Here is a 20,639-nt window from a genome sequence, read left to right on the forward strand (position 1 = left end):
GTATTATGACCTATTATTGCTCGTCGTCTGGTCTTGTGACAATAATAAATAAGGGGAGGGGGAAGAAATAGGTGGGTACTAAGGATGAATGCGACCACAATTTGGCTCAATCACCTAGAAAATGTTAATACATATTTATTAGTATGGGGTTGTTGGTCTTGCCAAAAAAGTCAAATTAAATATGTTATGAAAACCATATTTTATACACATGTCCAAAGAGTGTGTGTTCTAATGTTAGGAATAAAATCCTTATACCTTTTTATACAAATCCATTACATGGTTGTATCCTGTTGCACACATAAATATGTAGCTGACTATTTGTGTTGTGCAGATTACATACTCACATACTATTTTTTAAATATGTCTTATGTACCACATAATTCATCACTCAAATAATCTGTTGCAAAATTTTTTTTTAAATTCAAATCATTTACTACAAAATAAGAAAACACCAACATAAGATAACATAATATTTCAATAGAACAACATAATAACAAATTCAACAATATTTTACAGATAATAAAATTTATCTACACATGTCTATTAGCTACTATCATAATCACTATAATACATCTAAATTGAGTATTATGTATAAAAACCATCACCTCAATACTGCAACTAGATAACTTGATTTTCACTGTTTTTGAGATAGCTATTGAATATGATTCTACATTTCCTTCTCTACAAAATGATAAAACTAGGTAAGTCTGAAGTCAATGGGAACTGTATTAATTTTGTGTTTGAAAGTATTAGATAACTTTAAAACCATAAATGCATTAAATAAATAAAATAATATATCTAAAATATTTTTTTCATACAATTGAACATTATTTAATTGTACCCAATTAGATGAGCACAATTTTTTATTTTAAATAATAATTACAGCCTAGATTTATGTTAATCAAGTATGTTAAGTTTAAATTTCATTTTCCCCAACAATGACCAAATCAGAGTTATCTAGTTGTAGTATTGAGGAGACAAATTAAATAAAGTTAATTAACGATAGTATCGTCCGCTTAAGTCAAAACCAAACCCTGGCTTAAGTACAATAAATATTATGGTATTTCCTCGTACAATTTAAATTCTCTTCATTATAGGTATGTATATTGTGTATTGTCTACAAATTGATATTATGCTATAGTGTATTATAAGTTATTTGGTTTCTGATTTAGTAATGACAGTCGCAGTTCTTTTTTATTAACTTTTCCCATGGCGTTGCGAGGTATTCTGAAAAATGACAAAAGAACAAAATAATAAAATTGATTGCCGCACGTTTCCTTAAATTAGTTTTTAATATCTATATTATTTTGGTAGGAAGTTATTTAGATATAGTCATCAATCAGCATATCGCTAGATGTTGTGATTGAAATTTCTTGTTTTGAGGGGTAATGTAAATAGTTGATTTTCGTTTCTCGAGATTCTTTTTGGGCATTTCATGAAATCGTCAATGAGAGATTTTTACCAGGAATATATAAAAAAATATTGATTCAGAAGTCAGGTTTGAATTTCACAAAAAAAAATTGGAAGAGCTAAAAAAGGAAATTCTTAAAAGAAAAGTTGAAACTCAAGAATTTTGCGTATATTTGGGAGCTAAAACTGAACAATCGATAAACTTTGTGTATGTACATAACAGCCCACAATGGCCGCGCGGTTTAAGCGTTGGCCTATAGCATCGTGGGTACCAGGTTCAAATCCTGAGTCTGACAAGTACCTACACATGTTGTTTTCTAATTTGTGTATGAGTCAGAGTATGTACCTAATAGGTTGAGCAAATGGCTGATATCCATTTCTCATAAAAACAACAGATGCCCATATGATCTTCAAAAAAAAAATGTACATAATGCCATTATTATGCCCTATCTTTTCTCATCCTAGAAATCAATATTTCATAATCATATAAAATATAATTAAATCATAAAAGCATCGTCCATCCATCTGTGAATAAAGTTATACATATTTTGGAACATCAGATGTCCATAGTTATAAGACATTTTTTAAATTATTCTTTTGTAGATGTGTGTAGTATACTTCTTATTTGGCAGCACAGCTGTTGTGTCAGCAGTAGATGGCCATTAGATATAATTAGCATTTTATTTAAATGTGGTAATTAAATAGTAATGAAATGTTCCGCGGTGAATGAGTTAATAACTATATATTTAGTAAAATATATACTAAATATATTATACGTGGGTGGGTTTAAGAAATTTTGACTCACTTTGGTATTAGGAATAACATGGTGGGAACTTGGTATTTTGGCACAAACTGAACTCCCCAATCTTGAAGTTCTTTCAATGTAAGGGATGCATCTTTTTTCAATTCAATTACAGCAGCAACCTGTTGAAAACAAAAGATAGTTTAAACCCAACATAATGATAGTTAAAAATACATTATATTATATCGAGTGCTTAAAGTCAGACAACGTTATGTACAAAAAAGTGTTTTTTTTTTTTTTTTGAGATAACGTTATTTTACATTTACGGCTACATGATAGTCAAACAACGTTATGTCAATCTTTTCTAATTTCTTATTAAATCGTCAGTAAAGTTTAACGCTAACTACATAAGTTACCCTTGTTTTCATATTTTTTAAAAACTATCCCTATAAATTTTAACATCATCATAAGCAAGATAAATGTACAATACACAATACATTATAAAATATTAACATTAGGTTTTAAATAAACATTTCCCTTGTTGAGTTACAAGAATCTAAAATAACGATTTTTGGCTCTCCTGTAAAGTTGCACTTTTGTAGATAGTGTTGTTTGACACTAAGACCTCGATATAATTGCACCATTTGAGGCATCAATTTACAAAAACCGCTAAGTCCACAATTCAATTTTAGTGGTAAATTACGTTTTTGTGTGACTAGCGTAGCTGGTTGGTTTTAATGTTAGTTTCTTCTTTTTATCATATTTTATTTTTAAATTAGAACATGCCCATTTCTATTAGCTGATTTTGCATTTCTATTAGCCATTTTTGCAATAGGTAAATGAAAAATAAAATTTGGCATCAACATTTATAAAAATATCACTTTAAATAATCAGTTTTTTGGTCGTTGGGTTTTTGAAATTTTTTTCTTACTGATTTTGGCGCATTTTAGACGTTATGTATCATTACCAGGGAACACAAAATTGATGGAAACTGGCTTACCCTTCTGGGTGTGGTATATATAACAAGCTAAATATCTTGAGTTAGGAAAACTATGGGATAAACTTAAACGCGTGTTAAAGAATATACTACTTTCAATAGTTAATAATATGCATTTTAGATTGTCATGTTAATTTAACATGCTTTCAATCTTTGGGAACAGTTGATGGTTTTTTTTTACTAGGGTTTTATGGGGGTCAGGCCATAAACTACCCTGCTTCAGAACATTGGTCCATGGCGATTGCTTTTACATTTCTATTTATTAATCTGTTCTGTGATCATTACATATTGTGTGAAATTGTCTGGCGGCTCTCGTGGTGCAGTGGGTAAGGCACTGGCTTTCCGCCCGAGAGTTCTGGGTTCGATCCCGGTGAGGACACAATATTTATGTGTTTTTCTCAAAGCCTGGGTGTTTGTGATTGTTCAAAATTACTAATACCACCTTGTACGAAAAAGCAAGGACATGGTTATAAATGGAATACAGGTTTCACTAATTTGACACTGAATAAAAACAAATGGTGCCAGATTACTGGAATGTATGGAAAATATCAAAATGCATAATATTATCAAGTTTTATGGGTAGTAAGCAAAACATAAGGTTTTCCTATTCTTGAGTTGCTGGATATGATTACCCACCTCACCCCTGCTTTAGTGCAATTTTACTGTAAATTCTAATCGTAAACAGATTCTTTTCTACTTCTACTGTATATGTACTGAGATTCTACTGTGAATAGGTACATTTTGTTAATATTCATGAAAAAAACTGCAACATAAAGATGATCTGAAAAGAATAACATATTATAAACGACTTAAATTTAACAGCATTCACAATTTTCATGCGTAAGGTATATTTGACGGTGGCAATAGTGAAATAGAATCTCGACAGTTTATTGTAACTGATGAACACTAACGTTTTCTCCCCACGTATGATCTGGTAAGCCAAGCACTGCAGCGTCAGAGATGGCCGGATGTCCCAGAACGAGTGTCTCCACATCCAAAGCGGAGATCTTGTAGCCGCCCGATTTGATTATGTCCACAGACGTCCTGCCGAGAATTCTCACTTTACCCTCATCCAGCATCGCCGTGTCACCTGAAAATATATTAATTTAGTCAGCATTTACAGGGTACTTACTATCATAAAATATATGAGGCGTCTAATTCCAAAAACCGATAAGTCCACATTTGGTCAAAATCGAGAAAAAAATACGCACGTATTCTTTGTATAATTTTACACAATATGTATTAATCTATAAATTCCAAAATGCGACATAACCCTACGAAAAAAAATATTTTAAGTCTCGATTTATTACAAAAAGCACCAAGTCCGTGTTTCATATTTAAAGCTTGGTTGATTTCGCGCGTGTTTAAGTCAACCAATAAGGGAACGTTCAATATTGAAAAGGGCGTCTCCCATGCTGTAGCATCTGGTAAACTCATGACAGTGCCACGGAAATATGTGCCTTATGCGGAATAAATTAAAAAGTGAGGTACAAGTAGCGCTATGTCCAATTTTATTTTGCCTATATTTATTACATTTAAGAGTTTATAGGCTGAAAAAAATTGCCATTTGGTTCTATTTTCGACATAGAATACAACGGAAAAAATAATCTCACGTTAAAACAAATAATTGAAGCTTGAAACATTAAAACGTTGTATCCCGAAAATATTGAATTGTGGACTTGAAGCTTTTTGTAATTAGACGCCTCATATATTATATTTTACATCATAGCAAAATACAGAACACAAAATGTTGCAGTTTCTCCAAAATTACGAGTCATTTGCAAACTGATAGAAAGTTTACCAAATAAATTTTACTATGTATGTAATGTGACAATTAATGCACGTATTTATAAAAGACTAATTTTTAAATTTCTTATAACCTACACACCTGTTTTAAACCAGCCATCTGAAGTGAATTCCTCCTTTGTTTGTTCAGGTCTTTTCCAGTATCGAGAGAAAACGCCAGGCCCTTTAACGAAGAGCTCACCAGACAAATTTTCCTTTTTATTTACATTAGGTTCATATGTGATTGAACACTGAAATATAAAAGTTCATTTTAATAAATATCAGTATAAAAATATGACCTGCGATGTCGGAGTCATAAGGAGTAGACTGACTTATTGTTAAATCTGAGTCGATTAGCAGGGTCAGATTTGGAGATGCAGTCGAATTTTTTTTAAACGGTTCCACAGGTTATAACAGTACCGTACAGAATCTAGGATTTTAGGTTTGGTATTTTTGATTCTGTTTCTGATCCCAGGATTGATGGAAATATGAAATATTGCCTAAAAATCGTCATATTAATTTCATCAATACCACAAAGAAAAACAATATTATTTTTAAATAGCTGACGTATATTATAGTCAGATTCTAGCATTCTGGAGGGCACTAAATACCATACCATTAACAGGGATTTTTAGAGGTGTCATGTGATGTCCATATTATGCTCCAAATGAGATGAACTAACAAGATAAAATAAATAATATATAAATAATAATAATAATAATACATAATAATAAATAAATATATAAAACTATAATATAATAAAAAATAATAAATAAAATGAATTTACATATTTTTATAGTGATATTTTCGACCACTAGCTTTCTATGAAAGCCAACCCTGATAACTCTCGATTTTTCTGGACATTTTGAATTCTGGAATTTCACGATTAATAATAATAGAGTGGGAGATTGGTATTGCCAACACTCATTACGCCATCTATGGACCTAATTTTCTATCTTTTTATATACAAGAGAACCTCGATTATCCAGGCTAATTACTGGGGATAAAGATAATCCTGATAATCTAGAAATAATGAAAACGTCTATTTTACTTACAGAATAGACCATTTTGAAAGAATTACCTTTGATTCGGGCGGAGTTGTTGGTGCTTCTTCAGTAAATAAATTCTTCACTTTATCATAAGAGTCTGCAGAATGGAATTGCAGTTTCGATAGGTTAATCTGAAATTGAAAAGACAGTTAGATGAAACTTGAAAACATTAAGTAAAATTTTCAACTGTAATAAATATGGTGAGCCCAGAAAAAAATTATCATTATAAAGCGTTATTAAACCTGAAGACTTGCTGATGGAGTGTTCAGAGTGACGAGAGGTTTAACTCCTTGCAACGGGTCCACACTGGATATGCGGACAGATACTCCGGGCAAAGGAATACCGACGGCTCCTGGAGTTCGTTCTTTCATTGGCTCATACGGATTACTCAGTGCCATGCCAATTTCTGTCATACCATACCTGCAATTTTATCATGATAAGTAATGAACATTATAGGACTACTACAATTAAGTACAAAATATAGGGAATGGTTTAAATATTTGGTCAGGTGGCCATAGGAACCAACAGCATAGACAACTGAACTGTTTAGACTAGTGTTTCCCAACGTGGAAATCGTTAATATTTGGTATATTTTTTTGTTAAAAAACACATTGATATTGCAACCATGACTTTCCGAGAAAATTACTGTTGCCATTCCCATCATAATATTAGTTGAATGTTTAGTGCTGTAAATGATTTGTTACTGAAAAAAAGAAATTCTTTTGATATCATAAACTGTGGAGATTTAAGATTAAAATTGACCAAATTAGTACCTCACATAAAAATTCTTTGCAGCTCACATCAAGCAGCTCACAAGGATCGCACTAATTTTCTTCTGAGTTGTACATCTAATATATGTACTTAATATACATAGGTACTTACTTACGAAAGTTAAATTAAAAATAGTATTGCCTATGTGCATTTTTTTTTGAAGCAATTCATTTTTTTTTCAGAATTTGTTAGTTAACTATGCAATTTTGATAGGGGGGGGGGCATGGAAATTTTTGAAGCGTTGAAGCGAGACAGGGCACAAATAAGGTTGGGAAACACTGGTTTAGACGAATCCGGAGCTTCATAATTTAATGGGTAGGGCTCCAGGTTTGATTACTGGTAAAGTCATAATACATTTTTTCAAATCTTAGATGTTTCTGTGATTGCTTCATGGGCCATTACAGATATTGTTCTATGAATTATAATTCAAACTACTGTATAATACTTTTAAATCAAAGGATGAATACAATACACAAGGGTTTCTCTTGTAATATATTATTGTGAATAGTAAAAATAACTGAAATAATCAAGCTTGTTCAGTGGTGGTTCATTGATAAATTAATTGCTTCAAATGTATAACTGTTGCGCATCGGCCACAACGATTACTGAGGCTGCAATACAAGATATGTACACCAGTTTCACCACTTCACCAAGCATGTAGATTTGCATTCTTCATTGTGGAGGACGATTCTAACACGATGAGAACCATATTATGTATTTTTGATGGATTTTTATAAGTTAAAGGCAAGAAAACAAAATATTGCTTTTGAAGATCATAATTTGTGAACCATACCGTTCTAAAAGTCGGTGTCCTGAAATATCTTCCCACTGCTGAAAGATGGGAGTCGGCAACGGAGCTGAACCTGATATCATGAGTCGCATTCTGCTCTTCAGGACACTCCTGAATTTAAAAAAATAAATGCTGTATGTATATCTAATGTTTGAGACTTTCAGTTATTTTGTTATTGTAATAAATTTTTAGATTGTCACAAAATGTGACCGCATGTAAACTGTATATATGTATATCATTCACAATTGCTTTTTGTACCCCATCGAAAACTGAATGATAATAATAACAATTATTTAATTCAATCTTTATTATAATGGAAAGAAGAAATAATTTGATAAATGTTATGCAAAACTAAAATGTCATAAATTTTATATATCTATTTATATTTCTGTTTATTTATCCTATATTCAGAGGTTTTTTTTTGATGGCAAACAAATTATTAAAAGTTAGCATAGAATCGTCTGTTTTTTACAGGGCTTTGAAGCGGAACTGAACCGAAAACTGGAAAAACCGTTATTTTAGTCGAAACGAAAACCAGAACCGAACCGGAAAAAAAATATCAGTTTTTTAGGTTCGGTACATGTTTAAACACATATGTTCACATGATTTTACTCCCCACTTCAGTTGTAATGAGGCATCTCAAGATAATTCTCATAATTTATAATATGTTATTTAAAAAATCTATGACTACGGCCGTGCGGTGCAGCATAACTATTGGTTTCGGAGCATGGCGCCGGCTATCATACAAGTACCTACCATAAAATGTTCTAAATTATGGTAGAAAATAAGTTTTTAATGCAAATAAAAACATTTAAAAATTAATCACTCAGAGCTGAAAGGAAAACCGAAAACTGGAAAAACCATTATTTTTTTCAGAACGAAAACCGGAACCGAACTGATATATTTTTTTTACTTGAACCAGAACGAAAACTGAAACAACAAAAAAAATAACGGTTCGAAGCCCTGGGTTTTTAAACAAACTATATCATAATAATATTTAACAGTTTTGTTTTTTGACTCGCATCGAAATTAGATCACAACATTCTGGGACTACTTACTATTGTGAAACGATTTACAAGACTCATCCTGTATTCGTCAGGGATAATAATAATTAAAAACTCTATGTTTGCACTCGAAAAAGACAGCATTCTAATGAATGTTGTCCCAGAATGAAGATAATGAAAAAAAAAAAACAGCGAATAAACAACAAATTGGTACATGAAAAATTAGGATTAAAGAAACCAGATTGTATCGTACATTTGACAGCTATATGTTTTCTCACTGCGGGATTTCGAGAATAGTGTATAGCCTTAAATATTTCACTAGTATTGACTATTTAGTGAATATAATTTTAGTGCCTTAGGCCTATGTACTTACTTGATATATTCTTTGTGTCTGTTATTGGTAGCAAACACCTTCTCGTACTCTTGGATAAGTTTTGAATACATGGTAGGCACTCCCATCAGAATGGAAACTCGGTGACTATCCCTCTTCTTCATTCCTAAAAGATGTGACCAGATCTGGTCAAAAATAGTCGTAAAACATTTGCAGCTTAAGAAATACAATTACATACTGAGAGAATTTCAATGATAACATAAACTAGATCATGTTACAGATTAATTTAACTATCATTTAATTGAGTCAGCATCTATTTCGTAGAATTCCATTTTATATATGAATTCTACAGGTTATTTTTTAGGTCGATAGCTATTTCGGTTATAACACCATTATCAAACCTATTAAGACCAGTGTTGCTAACTTTCATTCACAAAATTATGCCACAATTATTAACATTGTCTTTACAAGAGCAAATATCGAAGATGAATTAATTAAAAATTAGAAATTTCGTCATATAAGAAATATTTATTTACCTTATAAGATATATACATAATATTATAAGGTAGGTACAATAGAGCAGCGTGTTGATTTTCAGGCAAATCTGGTATAATATTCTAGCTTTTTTATGAGAAGTTTTAAGCTGTTTGCGGTGTCAAAAAATGCTAGATGTAACGCCATACGCCAGATACAAAATTCACATCTACATGTCTATTAAAAAATACTAGATCTGATAACAATACCGTTAAGGCTATACCTCAGCTGAGGCACGGTCTAAAAAGATTGTGGCTAGGCGATGCGGGGATTGCGGGTGCAAAATATAATCTGTCATATAAATCCAACATGCGTCCATTTAATGTTCTGTTTATTGTTCTATTAGTAACAAAAATAATATATTCATTGACATGTTTTCTTTTTAAAGTAAATGGGTAACGTTTTTAGTCATCTTTACATGATTTAAGAATTAATACCCCCGTCGCCATCACGAAACAAATTGACGTATTCACACCTCGACGTTTGTTCTCAGACTGCCAGCGAGTCCAAAATTTCGTCGCGCCTATAGTTGAAAATTATTTGCTGTTTCACTGAAGTATCGCCTTAAGTTGGCAATACTGAACCATTATCAATATATAAGTCTAGATAGTGGTGTTACAGACGAAACAACTGTTGACTTAAAAAAAAAACCTATAGAATTAATATAATTAAAAAATGTAGCATTCTTCACATTATTTATTTTTAATTGGCTCTACAATTCGATACAGATCTTAGTTACCTCATGAATAGGTTTATTAACAGCTTTTTGAACGAGAAATGGATATTAGCCTCTTGTTCAATCCATCAACATGTGAATTAGTGAGACCACGGATTCGAAATATACATTCTTGAAAAAATCCTTTAAAATATCTTGGACTGAGTGCAATTTGAACACACTTCTTTCGCTTATCAGCCTATATAACCAGTAAGCTGCTGATTAAACTATTCATCTACAAATTGAATGCACACGTAGCCCGAGTGAAACTTACAGTGCTAGGACTGAATGCAGGCAGCATTCTGATTATAGCGCCTGCGGTCAAACCGGCGGCCACACTGTTTATTTGACCGTGCACGTGATGTAGCGGTAAAACGTGCAAAAGGACATCTGAGCTTCGGTATTGCCAGGCGTCGTGCAATGAAGCAACTTGGGCAGACAGCTGACGGAAGCCATAGACAACACCTGCAATTATAATTGGGTTTCAGTAAGGTGTTCTCCTACGAGAAGAGTTATAATAATATGAAAGTAGTTTTATTATACACCACCTTTTGGTTTTGAGGTGGTGCCACTTGTGTACAAAATTAGAGCATCGCTGCCTGCGTAGAATTTTCCATCGGGTAAGCCGTCAAGATTTACTTCGTTATCGGTGGCTGCACATTCTTAAAAATAAAACAATAACATTATTTTCATAATCAAGCCATGCAAAGGTATACTTTATCCAATAAATTTGGACTCTAGCCTAGATAGAAGGAGTCTTATATGCATTCTGTATTAGGATTTTTGAATAGGTTGTATCAGAAACAAGTTCTTTATTTTTCTTCTTCTATTGGCAACCCCGATTACAAAATGGCAGCTTGCATTCTGATTTGAAGTTTGTTGTATTGTTTACATAACTAACATACGTATTTTTCGGCATTATATTCACAAAGGAGTATCTTTCCATAGTTATTTGAAGCTGAATTTTATAATAAAATGTCTGCTTTGATACAGCAATGTGTATGATGGGCAGTGTTGCCATATTTTTCTATGCTGATTATAGTACAAAGGCGTAAAAATTATAGTATTTCTGAAAAATATATAGTACAGGAACATTTTTCGTCTTTAATCCTTTAAAATTATAGTATTTTGGTATATTTGGCGTAAAATTATAGTATTTAACATTTTCCGCGATATCAAAATTATAGTATTGTTCTATAATTATAGTACGGTTGGCATCACTGATTATGGGTGAAATGTCAAATTGAAGTTGAATTTAACTATGCACTATATGAAACTATTAATTTTAATACTTAATACTAAAAAAAATATTTTGGCAATATCTGCTATATAATCATGTATGTAATTAATTAACTAATTGGGTGAATTCGAAATATAATAGAATGTCATAGTAGAAGTCGATGATAGTATGTCATAAAATATTAATAAAAATATACATTAGACCAGTGCTCCGTAACCTTTTCCCGCCCACGGTACACCAAACGTTTCCCAGAATTCCACGGCACACCACAAGTTAAATATACATAACATATGAGGAAGAACTAAATTTATATTTATTTCCATGTATGTGTATTATCAATATATATGTATTTACTTATTTAATCAATATAACATAATTATTATACAATAATAACTAATTAATGTGATACCAAAGCTTTGTTTCAACGAACATAAAAAAATTATATTTCGCTTGATATTTGAAAGAGCAACCAGAAGTTCTTGTTAAGATACTTCAAGCACGACTGCTTATCATTTATAATTAGAAAATGAATTGAAAAACTTTGCTGACATAGATATGTCTGCTGAACTGCAATAGCTTTGTCAGAAATCCGAGGTTATTCTTTATTAATCGAAATCCAGAAAACATCCAATGGAACATCGGCGAAGTTCAGTTTTAGTGCCATGTCGTTCCTCAATTCAACAAATTCTTCTTTAATTTGTAGGGAAAGCGCTTCCATAGAATTTTCGGCGTCGGTTGCAAAAAGATGTCAAATCCAGTTATACTCTGTATTGATTGTATGAATGTAATGATCAAATTTCTTTTGCAGCAAAGTTAAATGTTTTTGAGCCAGATCCAAAATTAATTGCTTGTTTTTAATCGTGGTTTGGTAGGTCTTTTGATATATTTGTAGAGATCTTTGTCTTAACTCCTTCAGGCTAACGTTTGAGTTTATTTTTGAATCCTTTTAATTTAACAGAGCTAATACAAATAATACATACAGATTTAATACAATGCACCGAGGCACATTTAGCATTGTCTCGCGGCACACCAATTGCGGAGCACTGCATTAGACAATGCTTCATACAGTCAAACGTTAGACATACCTGAATTATGAGTGAGTGTATCGAGTAATGCTGCCGATCTAAGCGTGTCTGGTAATGTAATAACTGGTGCTCCGCCATTTTCTGATTTTGGAAGGTTGCCCAACAATTGTTCATCGCAAATTACAAGTGCAGCACCACTGTCCTGCAGAAAATATTCCAGTAAAGGTGGCGGGTGCTGAGGACTTAATGGTACAGCTGAAAATTAAGAAAAGAATATAATTTTAGCCGACTCACGATTTAGTATAATGAGTATAAAATAATTACAAGATAAAAAGAACTTTTTATATACGTTTTTAAATTTTTTGTTGAATCATATAAACTTGACTTGACTAGCTTAAACAATCAAAAAAAATTGTACTTGATAGAAATACTGAATAAATATACTGAAATGTCATTTTGACACTTCATATTGATTTCCATAGTAACGCATGTATATATTAATAATAGTTTTACTTTTTACGGATTTCTTCCGAAATAACTTTTCATACAAAACAGAATTAACTGAAAATGAATTCAATTCTACTTAAAGTTGGCTAAAGGTATTAAAAAAATGCATTGGCATCGTGTTCCGATATATTCTAGAAATTTCAAATGTCTAACTAGTCGGGAAGTTAGTTAAAAAATCGATTGCAAGATTTGTACCGGACAAACAACCACCGGACAAATAAGAATACGAGCTAAGAAAAACGTTGTAAAAAAACAAATACGTATGACTGACAAAGCTTAGTATGCACCATTTATAGCGGATATTGACAGCCTACCTTCACCCTTTGCCACTGATGTTTGGATGTCAATAGCTGAATAGACTTTCAAAATTGCACATTTGAAATTGTTTTCCATAGTTCATGTTAATTTTTCATTTGTTGATTTTGTAACTTTTCATATATATTTATGACTAAAGTACTCTTTCAGTAATCTGCCACCCACCAGACAAGTGTCGAATTAGTGAAAACGGCGGATCATAGTGCATAAATAAAAAATATTGTAAAAATTAAGACAGGTATTCCGTAAAAATAGTTTTTATAGAGAAATTTGTACTAGCAACTTTTATGATCAAAATCAATTATGTATTAAATTATACATATTAATTATAAAGTAAGTTTATTAACTACATCCATAATATTAAACAGTAAATCACTAATTGTTTAGTGTTGTTTGTTTTTTTCTGAATATTGTTGGAAGATTGTGTCATTTCGTAATTTATGCAACATGATGAATGTGTTGACGGTTGCATTATTTTCCTCTGCCCATTTAATGGTAACGCGTCAGTCCCAGCTAGTGCATCTTCTGATTTGACTGTATGAGCTGCGGTCGGTTGACAATTATTGCCTTCATCCTCAGAATCCAAGCCTCTTGATGTATTTATGAGCTCGTCTTCAGTCGGAAGTAGCGCATACCCCTCAGAACTTTCTGCTATACATTCTTCTAAAACATTTCGCGTTAGGTCTGAGTTTTCAGTCGCCCTCTGAATCGATTCTTCTAATGCAGGGGTTCCCAACCCCGTGCCCGCGGAACGATTCGTATGTGCCCGCCACTATTCGACAGAGACAGAATTTTCACGCTAGCCTGACACACGCAGAAAACCCGAAGTGAACGAACGCCACGAACTGAGCCGATGAACGCCGAAGCATGTGACAGTAGTCACGTGCTCGTACCGTCCTGATTGCTTCGGCGATCATCGGCTCAGTTCGGGTTTTCGGCGTGTACAAGGAGTGATGTGCAAATAGCATTCCCCGCCTGGAACCGCGTTTTTGTCATTGTGATTGCGATTGCTGCCCCGTTTGGGTCGCGACAGTTAGCTAGGAGACATCTTCGTCTGACGAAACACGAATTAGGAGTTTTGATATTCCTTCTATATAGTTCTAAAATGAGTGGACCGAGTAAAAGACAACGAACCTATAATTTTAACACTGACTGGGAGGAATCATATTGTTTCTTGAATGCGAAAGATAAATGCGTCTGTTTGTTGTGTGGTAGTAGTATTGCAGTGCCGAAAAAAACATAATGTTGAATGACACTTTCAGGCAATTCATGCCACTTTTGATGTGAATTATCCACTTAAATCGGAAGTAAGAAAGAAAAAAATATGTCAACTAAAATCAAGTCTAACTGCACAACAGACTGTTTTCACTAGACATGTGGAAAATTCTAAAAAGGCCACCATTGCTTCTTTCAAAATTTCTCACATGCTCGCAAAAATGAAGAAACCTTTCATTGATGGTGAGTTGTTTAAAAAACTATTTTTGACTGATGCCGATTGTTTGTTTGATGGATTTTCTAACAAACGTGAGATTGTCTCAGCAATACAAGACTTACAGTTGTCAAATAACACCGTCACAAGAAGAATACATGCAATTTCAACAGACATATAAACTCAGTTAAAGACTGCCTTGGAAATATGTGACTGGTTCTCGCTACAATTTGACGAGTCAACAGATCAGACACCGCACAGTTAGCAGTTATGGTGAGAATGGTATTTAGTAACTTCACAGTAAAAGAGGATATGTTGCAAATATTACCTATGAAAGGACAGACAAAAGGTGAGGATATTTATAATACATTCAGAACATACGCCAAGTCAATAAATATGCCTTTGCACAAGCTGTCTGCGATAACCACCGATGGGGCACCAGCAATGGTAGGTAAAAACAAAGGATTTATTGCCCTCTGCAAGAAGGATGAATCATTTTCAAACTTTATGTCCTACCACTGTATTATCCACCAGGAAGCTCTGTGTTGTAAAATATTTCCATTTGAACACGTTATGAAAATAGTTACAAAAATAATCAATTCTATTCGAACAGCTCCTTTGCAACACCGACTTTTCAAGGCCCTGTTAGAAGATACTGAAGATAAAAAACATGATCTTATTCTGCATACTGAAGTACGTTGCCTCAGTAAAGGAAAGGTTCTTACAAGATTTGTGAGTTTAATTGAAGAAATAAAAACATTTATAAACGATTAAAAGGAAAATTATGATGAACTAGCTGACTCTCGCTGGCTGATTGATTTGGGATTTCTCACAGACATCATGGAAAAATTGAATTCTTTAAATTTGGAGTTGCAGGGGAAAGACAAAAACATAGCTGAAATGATAAGCTCTGTAAAGTCATTTAAAGCTAAATTGGATTTGTTAGTTATATCACATCTGCAGATCAATTCTCTCGTGCATTTCCCACATATGAATAAAATGCTAGGTAACAATGAATTAAACGGGTCATTATTTATTAAGCATCTTCAAGTGTTAAAAAAACAATTTAAAGAGAGATTTTTGCAGTTTACAGATATCGAGCCAATTGTTTCCTTCTGTATCAATCCTTTTACTTGCCAAATAAATGTAATGGAAATGGCCACATGTATTGCAGATTTTGTTCAAGGTAAGACAGAAGAACTAGAGTTAGAAATTTTGGAGCTTAAGAATGATATTTTGCTTAAATCCTTAATATCAGAGGACTTTTGGAATACAGTGGATAGAGAAAAGTTCCCATTTTTGAAAAAAGCGGCATATAAAATTGAATCATTTTTCGGTTTGACATATTTATGCGAATCATTGTTTTCAAACATGAACTTAATAAAATCAAGATATAGATCTCGACTCACCGATGAGCATCTTTATGATTGTTTACTAACAGGATTATCGTCATACTCTCCTAATTATGAGGCACTGGCCAATGATATGCAATGCCAAAGATCACATTGACATATTGATATTCTATTTGTTTATAAAATGTTTTCTTTGTATTTGTGTTTTTTGTTTACTTTGTTTACGTTTTGTAAATACATTTCTCTGTGTGTATGCAATTTGAATAATAGTTTTATTATTTTGAAACATTTTTGTTTATTATTTATTAATAAATTATGAATATAAGAAAATAAATTATGGGAAAATGAGAAGTTATGGAAGGAGTTTGTCGATTAAAAATAGGTGGTGCCCGCCACCCTACCGATATTTTAGAATGTGCTCTAGAGTACAAAAAGGTTGGGAAACCCTGTTCTAATGGAACTAACTCTTCCGGTTCCCAGTTTTCACCATCTTAATTCATGGAGGGTCACAGTTTTTTTTACGATTAAATTATTGCTCGTCCCGGTAGGTTGTTCCATGCTTCAGCTACATTAAATACGACGGTGGACAGCTGATATAGACACGCGGCGGACTACTGAGTTTTACATACGAATACCGGCGGAGTACTGAGAGAGTACTGTATAATAATTATTATTGACACAAAAAGATTGAATAAAATATTTTTAATTGTTAATAGTTTAGTGTCCCATGATTTTGAAGGTTGTATCCACAAATGGAGCATAATCTTCTCATTATCGTGTAGAAAATAATATAGAGTTGGTCATTCAACCGTGAAAGTATGTAAAGAATTTAAATACTAAAGATTATATTACTCACCAATATTACCACTCATCCAAATTGCCCATTGTGTAAGAATGTGTGATGAATCTCCAGGACAGAGATAGGCAACTGTCAATTGGTTTTTTCCACCTATGAAAAATAAAGATTTATATTATATTTAGAGTTCATTGACATTGCCTGCCACTACAATTTGTACTATCGATATAATCTCAATATTACAAGAGACAGATAAAATCGTAAAGCTGTTCATACAGATCTCTAGATAAAATTATTACTAAGCAATGCTGCAAATTTAATGACACTTGATTTTTGATGCGATAAAAAGTGACATGATTTACTCGTAAACCAAAAAAATAAAGTATCGGCAGCGGTTGAGATCGAATCCGAGACGTTCCGATTAACAGGCTTCTACACTACCAACTATACTATTCCGGCCATCCCGAGATTGATAGTTTTTATAACTACCATTGTCATTCAGATTTAATTATTAAAGATTAAATCACTGATACCTAAAAAATAACAAAAACATACCTAGGGATCTCTTGCATGGGTTTATTATTACAACACAATAAAGGGCACAATACACAATTTTTCGCCGCGAGGCCCGTCGGTTTCATGGTGTAATGGTTAGCACTCTGAACATCAAAATCAATGAAGCGATCTTAGTGAAAATCTTGGTGAAATATGTTTTCTTACTACTTATATGATTTTCAGGTAAATATATTTTAAGATTGCAGAAAATGATATTGTATTCAGGTTTTTTGAAAAATAGGAAAATTACTTTCTGATTAAATATTTTATTTCAATTAAAAATACAAATTACACTTCCTTGCAACACTTAAAAAAAATATGTGCTATATAGGTGGTACAGTAGAACCTCGATATAACAGATTAATGTGGGTGAGGGACAACGTTCCCTCTAATTTTTCTATTGTGTGTGGAGATCAACAACGGATCTGAGCAGTGGCGTAACTAGGGTTGGTATCACCCTCCAGTGACGAGCCGTCCCTCGGTGCGGTAAATTTACACCCCCCCCCCCCCCCCCTCCTCCCACAAACACACATTTACATTTTTTCATTAAAACTTATTTTTTAAAGTATTTATTAATTTCAATGATTTGGATGGATATAGTGATCCCGCTCAACGTAAAATCGCACTTGCGTGCTCGTGTTAGTCGCACTTGACCTTCGCTTTCCGAGAAATGAGACGAAGAATTGTGCATGTAATAGTTTCGTGCATTCGAGCAAAACTAAAATCTGGCAAAGGAAACTTTCTTTTACAATATTTTTGTGTGAGGTCTATGCGGGGGATGAAAACATGTGTGCGGACACATTACACACCTTACAGGGTATATTGGTGAGGGGGTGTCCATTAAAGCCGAAAGTCCGATATATAAAAACACAAATCAAATTATGTTTATTTGTCTTCGGATGATAATATATTCAGACACATCTGTTGTGGAGTGACATTGATGTTCGATGTCGACGAGCTTGCTTTCAGTAATCCTGCTTTGAAAAAAGAATCAAGTTTTGTTTGCACTTTTGAAGTGCTGTTTCTTTATAATCAACTCTCTAAAATTGCGAAAATATGGGTAATATACAGTATAACCCCTATTTTACGTTTTTTAAGGGACTGATAAAAAAAAACCTAATTGAAGGGAAAATGTAAAAGGGGGGTATTGAAAAAAAGAACATTTAAATTTTATGTTTCTAAAAAAATAACGTTTTATTAAAAAACAACATTCAATTTAAATTTTTATTGAAATTTTTTATTAAAAAAATCATGTATATTAGTTTGTTGCATTTTTGTTTTTTTGTTATGTAATTCTCACCTTACGCCGTTCGAATGTCACGATCCAATCATTGTCAAACGCGCGTAACTCGCATATTTTGAATATTTCCGACGTAAATCGCGGGAAATAAAAACGTAAATGCGGGTATTAAATGTACTGAAATACATCGGGACTGAAAAAATTACACGCAATTGCCGGGAAAACATGAATTCCGGGCACGTAAAAACGAGTTTATACTGTAGTTGAATTTCATTATCTGGCGAATAGCCAATAAATGTTATTAGATTATCATGCGCAGAACATTGTTTACAAGCGGTGACACTTGGATTTAAACATGTATGTTTTACCGGATATTTGTCCATTATATTCGAAGTCCGTTATATCGAGGTTCTACTGTACTTATAATCTATATATAGGAGAATATGAGAGCAAAACAAAATCTCTTTTGTTCTCTAATTTGTGTGAATCATTGATTTTATTCAATCCAAATTTACATTGTTTTATTTAAAAATATGTGACAGCCTGTTTGAATTCAGATATTTCATATTTACCTACTGCTTTGCTAATCTCATTCGCTAGCCCCCTGGCAGTATTAAACAGGCCTTTGTAAGTATATTCTCCATGTGGATCTTGTATGGCGATCCTGTCTTCAAATATGGCGGCTAACTTGAAACCTGGTACAACACCACCTGAAATAAAGGTATTTTTTTTTAAAATAATTCAGCTAACACAAAATGTAGAATCGAGCGCGGCTGCCAATTGAATATACGCATTCAGTTAGGATGCGATCATCACATAAGTAAAAGTATTTCATTATATTATTTATTCGTTTAATAGGTATTTGGAATAGGAATGTTGACTTTGCTTAACAAATAAGTAGGGAAAAGTACAAGTTAATACAGTAAATTCATGTAATGTTTCCAAATAATTTTTATAAGTACTACCTACATATTTCGTTTTATTTTAATTAAGCAAGAATGGATTCCATTAAATGAAATATCTACTTATCAGTAAATATTAATAACAATAGATAATTTCATAAAATTGGCATATAACGCCATTAATTTGTCATATTGGAACATTCAAAATATGGCTGAAAATAATGTATTTTTCATTGAAAAAAAAATGAATTAATTTTCTAAAAATCATTCGTTTGAATAGGTAATCAATCATTAACAGTGAAAGCAACATAGTTTTGTTGGTTGGATATGATAAGTTTTTTGAATGGATCATGGAATGGTTTTGTATTGAGTAAATAAGACATAATGTGAAAAGATACTTGTATTTCGTTTACTGAACTCGTGAGATTCGACTTACCAGATTCAATTTCGGCATTGAATTTATCTGTCACCGCCTTAACATTTGTTGAATTTCCCGATAACAGTCTTGTTGACAACCTTTTAGCTGCCCGTTGAAAACGAAAGGAATACATTAGGAAAACAATATTTCGAGCTGAATCGACTAATTCCCACGCGAACAATTTATATCAACGAATTTACACTTCAATTTTAAATTCTTATCAGCCAAATTGACCAAAAAGTCAAACCATGTCAAATGTCAACAGTGTTGCATCTTTTTCTATGTTGATTATAGTACAAATGCATACAAATTATAGTATTTCTGATAAATATATAGTACAGGAACATTTTTCGTCTTGAATCCTTTAAAATTATAGTGTTTTGGTATATTTGGCGTAAAATTATAGTATTTTACATTTTTTGCGGTATTAAAATTATAGTACAGTTGGCATAACTGAATGTCAAACTCAAATGATAACATTGTCGATTGTTAAATGAAGTTCCAGATTGCCAGACAAAATAATAATAGTAAATAATAAATAGAAATCAAATAGGAAGAGTTATAAATTTTATTTATTCGAAGTTTATAATTCATAATAATATATTATGTAATCGTAATCATCTATGAGGAAGAGTTTATAATAATCGCAATTGTTTGAATATTTGAATGCTCGATACCGAAACGTCAAACAATCGCAGCGTTCCATATTGAACTTTGTAAGATAATAACTTA

The 20,639-nt window shown here is 32.5% G+C and overlaps 1 protein-coding gene across 1 annotated transcript; it reads right to left on the reverse strand.

Moving 5' to 3' along the window:
* Nucleotides 1–417: 417 nt before the first annotated feature.
* On the reverse strand, nt 418–20,178 carry Acsf3 (Acyl-CoA synthetase family member 3). Its single transcript, XM_085961265.1, has 14 exons — nt 19,926–20,178; nt 19,160–19,297; nt 16,853–16,945; nt 12,454–12,648; nt 10,677–10,790; nt 10,403–10,593; nt 8,922–9,064; nt 7,548–7,655; nt 6,226–6,403; nt 6,016–6,114; nt 5,038–5,185; nt 4,061–4,239; nt 2,216–2,334; nt 418–1,227 (listed from the first exon to the last, which is right to left on the reverse strand). Exons 1-14 carry the CDS (start codon nt 20,038–20,040, stop codon nt 1,146–1,148), a joined length of 1,902 nt encoding a protein of 633 aa, XP_085817391.1. The 5' UTR covers nt 20,041–20,178; the 3' UTR covers nt 418–1,145.
* Between the last annotated feature and the right edge of the window lie 461 nt (nt 20,179–20,639).

This window comes from Rhyacophila brunnea, unplaced genomic scaffold (assembly GCF_057557595.1).
Source record: "Rhyacophila brunnea isolate RB1 unplaced genomic scaffold, BYU_Rbru_1.0 scaffold_12, whole genome shotgun sequence".
NCBI classification, from domain to species: domain Eukaryota; kingdom Metazoa; phylum Arthropoda; class Insecta; order Trichoptera; family Rhyacophilidae; genus Rhyacophila; species Rhyacophila brunnea.

What these genes read in the sequence shown, in the direction of transcription:
- Acsf3 (XM_085961265.1), bottom strand. Translation starts at nt 20,040, where the DNA reads ATGTATTCCTTTCGTTTTCAACGGGCAGCTAAAAGGTTGTCAACAAGA. An exon ending in AGACACAAAGAATATATCAA is followed by an intron (nt 7,656 to 8,921) that starts GTAAGTACATAG and finishes TTTTAAATTCAG; the next exon opens with GAGTGTCCTGAAGAGCAGAA. An exon ending in ATCATACGTGGGGAGAAAAC is followed by an intron (nt 2,335 to 4,060) that starts GTTAGTGTTCAT and finishes TGTTTTCAACAG; the next exon opens with GTTGCTGCTGTAATTGAATT.